The 9,593-nt window shown below is 42.8% G+C and overlaps 1 protein-coding gene and 1 long non-coding RNA gene across 2 annotated transcripts in view; one reads left to right on the forward strand and one right to left on the reverse strand.

Moving 5' to 3' along the window:
• LGR5 (leucine rich repeat containing G protein-coupled receptor 5) overlaps window positions 1–4,613 on the reverse strand; it is a 128,944-nt gene extending 124,331 nt beyond the window's left edge. Inside the window, exon 1 of the mRNA XM_012738854.2 lies at window positions 4,098–4,613. Coding sequence (XP_012594308.2) covers window positions 4,098–4,597 — 500 coding nt within the window. The 5' untranslated portion in view covers window positions 4,598–4,613. The remainder of the gene's footprint in view (window positions 1–4,097) is intronic.
• LOC142873357 (uncharacterized) lies at window positions 3,885–5,947 on the forward strand. The gene is made up of 2 exons (XR_012921427.1): window positions 3,885–4,099; window positions 5,361–5,947. It is a non-coding gene; the product is annotated as an uncharacterized LOC142873357 (long non-coding RNA).
• The last annotated feature ends 3,646 nt before the right edge of the window (window positions 5,948–9,593 follow it).

Genomic DNA, 9,593 nt, shown 5'->3' on the forward strand with positions numbered 1-9,593 from the left:
TATATGTAAAAATTCATTCTTGTCATACAAACTCTGCCATATATATGTTAAATATATTAAATACAATATTTGTTCTGAATTTATGCCACAAAATTGTTTGAATCAAAACTCATTACTTAAAAAAATTATACTAATTTAGTCAATTAGTTTCAATAATTGCCCCCATCACAAAAACACTACTGAAAAAAATCCCAGAAATCCTGGAGAAAAAGAAAGAACTTAATTAAAATGAAAACAAGTTATTGACATCATTATATTAAACCATTTTCAAAGAAGATTCTTAATATGATCTTTAATTTTGAAACTGCATTAAGCTACTTAAAATGCACATATGATACCAGGACCATACCTAATTTAACTAACTGAGGCTTTTGTTCAATTCTTATTAACATCAGTTTTACTAATTATGTATAAGTCAAATTTTATTTCAAAGTTACATATGGAAAAGTAACCAAACTACATAAAATGAAAAAAAATTCTTTCTCTCAGTTCCTTTGATTTATACGACATAAATTTGCTTGTAGATGAAAAGTTCATCCGTTAAGCAAGAGCAAAGAAAAACTTAGTTTTCTTTTAAAAATCAAAACGGCTGTTCTAGACCAATAGAAAAAAGTATATTTACTGTATTATGATGTTCATAGGATTTAGTTTTCTACCTGGATGCCACATTAACTAGATGAAAGGCACATCAAAGTAGCATAGGGGAATTTACTTTTAAGATATTATTAGCAAAAATGTCCATAGCTGATGCATTAAAATAATTTATCTACACTAAGATTAGATGCTAGAACTACTTTATTTCTGACAGACCACAATTGGTAGATTGAGATGTATTTTCAACGTTGTAAACAATTATTGTCTGCTTTTATATCTCAACCTTGGTATGTTTCTTATTTTCTGCTGAGTGAACTTTATTAGCCTCTGTTAGAAAAATCAGAGCCTAATAACCATTAGGGGTGAGGGGTGGGTAAGAGGAGGGGGAGAGAGAGAGGAGATTGAGATTGAGATTTTTCCAGTGTTGCCACTATGTTCAATGGTCCAATTACAGATCTACTGGGGAATGCAGTTCAGTAAGAAAAGAGAGTTAATATTAATGTTTGCACTGGCTTAAGATTTCACTTTTCTGGGAAGAAAGATTATAAAACAACACATAAATGGATCTTGCCGTCTACGAAGAGATGTAGGAAACTTTCTTTACCTACAAGTCTAGCTAGCCAGCTATCAGATTGTGGCAAATGTGAACAGCTGGAACTTGCCATTGTCAATCTGAAGAAAATGAAGTGCTTGTTCTTTTTTTTCTTTTGAAGGGGATTAGGAGATAACATTTTGGCTAAATAAATGGTGATAACCTCTTACAAATAATAAAAGATACTAGTTTAGCCTTTCACCCACATCAGTCTTTGCACACTGCAACTTTCTCATGAAAGCCTAATTACCATTGGGCCCCAGTGGAGTGGGGTCATAACTTAATGTTCTCTTTCAAGGGCAAAGGGACATCATTCCTTAAAACAAGAAAATCAGTAAAACACATACTTATTTACTTGCATATGAGTAAATCGAAATTCCTCTTTTAGGTTATGACTACACAAGTGAAGACAGAAATGGTCAGATAATACTGGGTGTCACCAAAAGAGGGCATCATCTACCCTTAATGTCTGCACAGAATTCTTGTGGATGTAAAAACAAAACACCCCCAAAACTCTCAACCTGTGATGGAAGAGTATCCCCATGGCTCCAGGTATTTTATATGCTATAAGGAAACCAAATCATGGACTCATTCATTAGGAAGGGCATCAAGTGGTAATCAGAACTGCATTCAACATTCATATTTCCTGAAACGTGTTAATGTCCTAATGGTTACATTCAAAGTAAGTATTTAACATTTACTGTGTCACTTTTCACAGGCACTCTGGGTTTAATATTTTATAGAGCACTGAGAAAATTTTCCCATAGGCCAGGGTATAGGCTGTCATCAAATAACATGAGAATACAATTAACTTCCTAGTGGTATCTCAACTTCAAGAGGTTATCTATCTATAATATAGATAGATAATGTTCCCTATCTATAGATCAGAAACATTGGCAGTAGGTGGCAGTAAGTTCTACTGAGCACATGGAGAACGCAGTTAAATGCATTTGAGGTATGTGGGAAACGGTTTAAAAGCAGAATTTTATGCCAACTTTTAGTAACAGAAGCCTAACAAATGTTTGTTCTTTCAAGTGGGAGAAAAAAAGTGCCCCGGCACTATTAAACTTACTTTCTATATTCTTAAACACGTTTTATAATAAATCTATGATTTAAATAGGTTAAGTGTCTGAGGAGATGGCACACTTTTCTTCTACTTTAGACAAGGGTGGTGAGGAAGAATAGTTACAGGCTCTCAAGTGAAACTGCCAAACTAGTCTCAAAGATTCACTATACTGGAGAACACACGATCTTTGAAACGCTGACTTTAACACTTAAACCAGAGAGATTGGGGAGGAGTATTCTGCTTTGTAGTAGAGACAGCTGTTCAGGAGGAGGACATGTGAATTCTGAGAGAATGATCTCCTAAAGGACGGCAGATTCTCAGCACTGGAAAAACATCATTACCATAGGGAATGAGTGCACTTAAACGGAAACCTGTTGGGGAAAATAATTTTATAAATCTTTCAGGTAAAGGAAAAAGTGGCCCAAACAGTTTTATGGTAGATGAGGTGACTGCCATCTACCAATACTAAAATCTAGCAGGATGGTCCCTTTCTTTAAATGCAATATGAAAGCAAGTTTTTAACAAGTTTCTTCCTCTCTGTCTCCAGAAAAAGAATCACTAGCTAGTGGAAAACGTTGTGCAAGCCTCTTCATATTTCTTCCCTCTGGAAACCAACTAAACAGAGAAAAGAACGAGTTGACAAACATCCCAACTCGTTCCTGCCAAGGTACATCAGAGAAGCCGAAAACTGGGATTGCATGGGTTTTGGGTGGGCTCACTGAAACCTCTTGAATTAAAACCTAAATGTTCCACCTTGTGGTCACGCGCCCATTTCCCAGGGTGGCTTAGACCCTGGACTCTCTGCTCCAAGGAACGGAGCCCCAGATTCTTGACACGGGGGTGGGGACAGTGGTCACCTTGATCTCTGAGAATAGGGTTCCTCCTGGGTCACCTCATCCACCCAACCACCTGCTACCTTGTGGCCTGGGCTCATTTCATTATGAAATGAGCCGCCGCTGGTCTCGGTGGTCGGAGCTTTGTAGGTTGTGGTGTGGGAAGAAGCGGTGGGAAGATCCCCAAGGGATGATAGAGAGCTTCAGGTCTCCCTTTGGCAGTCCGCGCTGCTGTTTACCCGCCCCGCCCGGCAGCCTTCAGCCCACTTCCCTTTTCCTCCCCGGGGGAGGAGATGGTTAAAGATTACACCGCGGCCGCGGGCACTTCAAAGGGCGGCTCGGGCAGCCAAAGGTAAAGATAACGTTCTGGCAGCTCTAATCAGGGTTTGTGGTTGCCACATTTTAATCACGTCCTTAAAAAAAAAAGGAAAGAAAGGAAGGAAGGAAGGAAGGACGGAAGCCGGGAGGAAGGAAGAAGGGAAGAAAGGAAGGAAAAAAGGAAAAAGATTACATCACGCCCCAGTGCAAGGGATGCAGAATAAATCCCTTTAGAGCTGCGCAAGTTGGCTTTCTCCTTTGGGGAAACTTTTCACGACCCACCTCTTCGCGGAACGCAACTAGACGCAGAGAGAGGAGGTTGGGGCGGGCACCAGCCGGGCAGCCTGCCCTGGGGCTCGGGGGGCCGGGCACAAATGCCCACTCCGGACGCAAAACCCCACACTCGGGGGAATTCGCCCCGGGACGTACGTAGGTTGGACCGGGAAGCCGCGGCGCGCCAGCGCTTTCCCGGGCTGCGCTTGAAGCCATTTCTCTGCAGGCGCAGGAGTGCGGGCACGCGCTCCCCGGAGACACGTGCGCGCCTCGGGGCGCGGGCAGGTCCGGCCAGGATGCCCTCGGCAAAGCCGCTCGCCCCTACAGAGCAGGCGGGCACCGAGCAGCCCCCAGTCTTGACTCGGACTAGCCCGCCTTCCCCTCTTAGCCTCCCTCCCGAGTCGGGTGGGGGAGCACTTACAGGTAGGAGGTGAAGACGCTGAGGTTGGAGGGCAGCTCCGAGAGCCCCAGGTCGGAGCAGTCCACCCTGAGCAGCATCCTGCCGTCGGGCTCGCACTGACAGTGCGCGGGGCAGCCCCGCGGCGGCGCGCCCGACCGCGGCGAGCCGCCCCCGGCCGCCAGCTGCAGCAGGACAGGCAAGGACAGGAGCACGCGGAGCCGGGAGGTGTCCATGGTGCCCGAAGTAGGGGGCGGCGAGGCGGACGCCGGCGGAGGGCAGCGCCCGGGCTGCTGCGGGCCGTGGCGCGCCGGGCGCCGCTCAGGGGGCTTCTGCGCCTCAGCGGGCGCCTGCAGCACGGGGCACCGCGTCCCTGCCCCCCAGCGGGGGCGCCGAGGAGAAGCGCCGCGGGGACAGAGGTGCCCGGTGCTGACACGCCGGCCTCCGGAGCAGCCCTCGCTGCAGCCGCGGCAGTGGCGGTGCGCGTTGCTGCTGCAGGCGGCCTGAGCTGTGTGGAGCAGCATCTCTGCTCGCACGCTCGTTTTTTAAAGCGCTCCAGCCCGAATTGCGCGCCCAGTGACGTCAGCGCAGCCGGGCTTCCCAGGCACCCCCCGCCCGGCCCCACTTTCCCTCCACTCGTCCCCTCCCTCCTTTCCCGAGCGCAGGGCCGGGAGAGGCTGCAGGCGGCGCGAGGTGCCGTGGAGTTCTCTGTGCTCCGACTGCGCCTCCGCGGGGCGGATTCCGGCGCCCTGCACCTCGCTCGGTGTAGGGGACCCCTCCCTCGCCCCTTCCTGCGTCCTGGTGACCCACACGAGAGCCCAGAGGGATCCGCTTCACAGAGACATGGGCAGGCGGACAGGGACGGACGGATGAGGCACGCTTCCTCCGAGCCTTCTTCAAATAATGGTTGAGATACATGGAGTGTTAAAAACAAAAAAAGCCACTAAAATCCAGTGCAGAGAAATATTTACGTTATCAGGGTAGGGAGGCAGGGGAACGATAGGTGGCCTTTTTGATCCTTACGTCAGCCACACTGTCTGGCTCGCTTTTGCCCTAAAATCAAAGTGCTGGGCTAATCTCTTAAATAAATACAGCTCCTGAGCGAGCACTCCAATGCAGCCTTCCTAACCGTGCGGGGCGAGGAAGTCCAAGTGATTAATTGTTTTCTGAAAGTGTTTTAGAATCCCATGGAAGTCACCTTCAGTAAAGCGATGTGGGACAGACAGACGGCTGTTTGCTTTTGCTGGGGCTTTTTTATCCTAAGTATTCCCTGTTCTCTGAACTAAGGGCAGTCCTCCGAGGTGAGTGGCACTGGAGCCTGAGGACCGCTGCCGGAGCGCCAGCGGAAGAATGCATGTTCTCGCTGAAGAAGTGTCCTACAGCGAGTCTGCGGGAGAAAGGAAGAAAAAGATTCAGAGCTTTCTTGGAGAAAAGAGAAGACCTCAGTGAGGTACAAGTCGTCCTCTCCATACCAGAGTGAGCAGCTGAAAGAGGTGACAGCCCAAGCCTGTCACACGAACTCACAAAAAATGTACAATTTTCACTGTGGGGGCACAATGACTCCTTGCTTCATGAAGGCAAGAAACCCATTTGACTTTCACTTAGACTGTCCACCCAAATTTCTCATATAAACTTCTGAATTTTACAATAAGGAAGGTGTGTGTGTGTGTGTGTGTGTGTGTGTGTGTGTGGTGTATTTACCATCCTTTATTTATAAAGTGATTCCCAAACCTGGCTGTTCATTCACCGGTGGAACTTCTAAAAATATATAGCTTCCTCGACATAAATTTGTATTCTGACCCTGCTCTTTTCTTTGGTGAATTTAACCATCAGCAAATTTGTGCTTCTCTGCATTAAAAGAGTGAGAAAGAGGGTTATAGACTCTATTCTCCTCATTTTGCAAATCAAGGACTGTAGCCAGGATTTTGGAAAACTTGACAGTACTGCTGAAAATTGTGAGTTAACCCAGATTTTGGTGTGTTCTGTGTGGCACCCAGTTCTGGCCTGTCCCCTCACTTGTCCCTTGTGCACACCACATTCACTCCCACCCTTTGCTTATTCTCACATTATTTGTGCTTCTCTCAGCCATTCCTTCCACATTTATAGAATGCCTGTCTTAGTTCTTTTTTTTTTTTACTTATCCCCAGATTATTTTATAAATGCAATTCAAAGCATATTTTCTGTGAACTCCATGACCACAGTCTGTATTAATCTCCAATCAACAGATATTTGGAGAATAATTACAACTGGGATGTCCTAGAGAAATAAGTTCTCTCTCCTCAAGGAGCTTGTGCTCTACAGGAGATGACAGACTCTGAACAGGAATCCCAAGGGTGATGAGTCTCACTGAAGGGTATATTATAAATATCACATGGTTTAAACGTAAAGGTTTTTTTTTTTTAATACATATTTGTTTTGTTTTGCCAACTTTATTGTGACCATTTTGCAGGCAGGGACTAGGTCCCTTGTCTCTTCTTTACCTCATACCATGGACTCATAATAGTGAGTACTTAACAAATATTTATTGACCGATTGATTTATCATCATAGGCATCCAAATATGGTTGTGCCCACCATGTGTTTGAGGACATTAAGCAACACTTTCTTTGACTTCTAGGTTGCTAAAAAGAGCATAGCACTTTGGTTATGGAATGAGTTAGGCAGGACTGTATTTGATCTAGGTTCTCTCAGTTTTAGGTGCTTTTTTTTTTTTTTTAATCACAGGCATGGAATGACTCTATCTAAGTCTCAGTTACTTTCTCTGTAAAAGGGGGTATTACTCACCTGGGTTGTTCTAAATGTTAAAATATCTGCAAATTGGCCTAGAGCAGAGTAGATTTTCAACCTATGTTAGTGTCTTTCCTCTTCTTTTCAGAAATTGAAGCTTGTTAACAAATTTATGTAGAGCAGAGCAATTTCTGATTCAATTAAATGGGGAAGACAGCTTTGCTGGATGAGGCCAGGTGTAATGAACATCTGTTGCTTTTTTTTTTTTTTTTTTCATGCCCAATATTTCTCCCTTCTCCTTTTGGTAAGAGCTCTCCACAGTTTTCCTTTGGGAAATTGCCTCCCAAACCTTAGGGCTGTCAGTCATGTGGCCCCACCTCCCTGCCTTTGGGGTAGAAATGTAACTGAAGCAGAACAATCTGAATCTGTTTGGAGGATTGTCATGGACCCTGGGAGTAGAGGGTCTTCTCTGGCTTCATAAACTCCAAGGACAGGCACACCTGGAGCTCATGGGGGCTTCTGTTCTACCTTGTGGAGAAAGCTCACTGAGAATGGAATATTGGCACTAGCAAGGAGGGAAGCAGAATCCTAAAGTCATGTTCTAAACAACTGGATCTGAATCCATTTCTGCTCCATCATCTCTCCACTGCATGAACCAATTAATTTTGTTTTGTTGCTTGAGCTGGTGAATGAGAATTCAGCTGTGATCCCTTGCAACCAAGCATCCTCTATAAAAACCTGAAAACACAAGAAACATGATCATTTGAGAATGGTGTAATGAATCTTCAAGGTCTTATAGACCTTATAACATAAAAAATCATATGGGTTGAAAATCAGAATGGTCCAGCTGATGATGACTTAATGGCCTGAATGGATGTAGGTTAATCACTTTATCTTAGCTAATAAAGATAAAAGTACAGGGAACCAGATTCCTTTCGAACTAAAAAAAAAAATAAGTTTTAATAAGGCTGTTGATTAGTGATCTCTCTCTCTCTCTGTATTTGTAACAAATACTAGTTAATTTATAAGATCAGGTTCTTCCTTTGCAATTCTCAAATTGCATAGTAATGACCATCAGTATTGACTCAGCTCTTTCTATGGTTTCATGTTCTCATTAAGTCCTCATAAGAGGTAGGTTCGATTCTTAAACCATATTTAAGGATTAGAAATGCAAGTGGTTTTCCCAATGGTGGCCAGCAAGTTAATGATGGAGCCAAAAGTCTAACATGAGCCTTTTGACTTTAAATCCTGTACCCTTTTCCAAATCCCTTGGGAATTCTAGTCACGTATAGACTTAAACTGGATAGGACCTTGCATTTGCTGTCATTTTATTGTATTGAGAAAAAAATTTACATATTTTTATAAAGAAAGATGCAATTCTTTTGGACTGTGGTGGGACCAGTTGAAGCAGAGAATGGTGGTTTATTATGTGAACAGTAGGGACAAGTATATATTAAACCTTTTTTCCTCAGTAAAATAATATATCTATATCTATCTATATTTTTTTCTTGTTTCTCTCAGCAGCAACTCATAGGAATGCATATTGGTGAGACATCAGAGAAAATCATCCCCACCCTTACATGAGGTAGTAAGGTTAGTTGGCTAAAATTAGATTCATTTAGTATTTTGTTTGGGTGAGGTGTTCTTATTTATAATTTCTGAAGGTATCTCAGTATTAATGAACTGCTGTGCAATAGAATATCTCATGCCAGGATGGAAATCACTCTTTACTTTTTAGACTCTTAGATTGTAAATTTCTAAAATTGATTGTGGTAAAGTGTAGTCTGCTACGTGTCTACTTTCTGGGCTTGTTGAATAGATGTTTTCCTAATTCTTTAATCTTTGATAAAAGTCCACAACTAAAAACACTCACATGTACCACAAGAATTACAAATAAGCTTAGTTGAAGCATGCCAGAATAATTTTAGTTAACAGGTAAGTCAATATTTCTTTTACAAGTATAGGGAAATAGTGTTTACACAACTGGTGGGCTATTATGGACTTATTTAACTTGTTTGAAAGAGTATAGAGCCCATTATTTGCCCTGCTCATTTTACATTCATGATATAATCAGGCTTATGCTGAATTTCTTCACTTCCTTTCACCAACAAAGTCTAATTAATTGAGAAGGGAGGAGGAGGATTTAGGAATAAAGATCTATTTTCTTTCAGAATTATTTATTTTTCAAATAAGCATTAGTTCAGCTAATTCATTACTTTGAAATAGCCTATTATGTAAAATCAATTGGATCTGTCTTTGATTTTATCCAACATAAAGGCTACCTTTAAATATATCCATATGTTCACAATATTCTAAAAAAAGGATAGTGGTATATGATATTATCAATTCTTTAGCTCATTTTGATCCCCTTGTCTACTTTCATGTATGATAATGAACATGCTCCTACTGGTATGCAGCCTGCTTCCTGAGAACATGTGTCCAATCAAACTCACACGTAAAACAGGGGTAAGGTTTTCTTTTCAGACTAGGAATAAAATTAATGAGAAAAAATAACAAAACATTTGAAATTATACAATCTTCCTGTTTATCCACATGCTTTATTTAATTCTTCCAAATACTGCCTTAGTATCTAGACAAACTCTTCCATGTGTCCAATGTGATGGATTTCTTTTTTCTGGTTAGAATTACACTTTCAGGATTTTTAACCATCTACTGTCTCCTCCAGCTCATACTTAAATGGCAGGGCTCAGACAAAGCTTGGGCTGTGCTCCAAAATGATGAAGTGCTAGCAGTTTCCCTTTTGCAAAGCTGCTTCCCCCAAGTTGTGTAGCTA

The sequence above is a fragment of the Microcebus murinus genome, chromosome 10, assembly GCF_040939455.1.
Source record: "Microcebus murinus isolate Inina chromosome 10, M.murinus_Inina_mat1.0, whole genome shotgun sequence".
Classification (NCBI taxonomy): Eukaryota; Metazoa; Chordata; class Mammalia; order Primates; family Cheirogaleidae; genus Microcebus; species Microcebus murinus.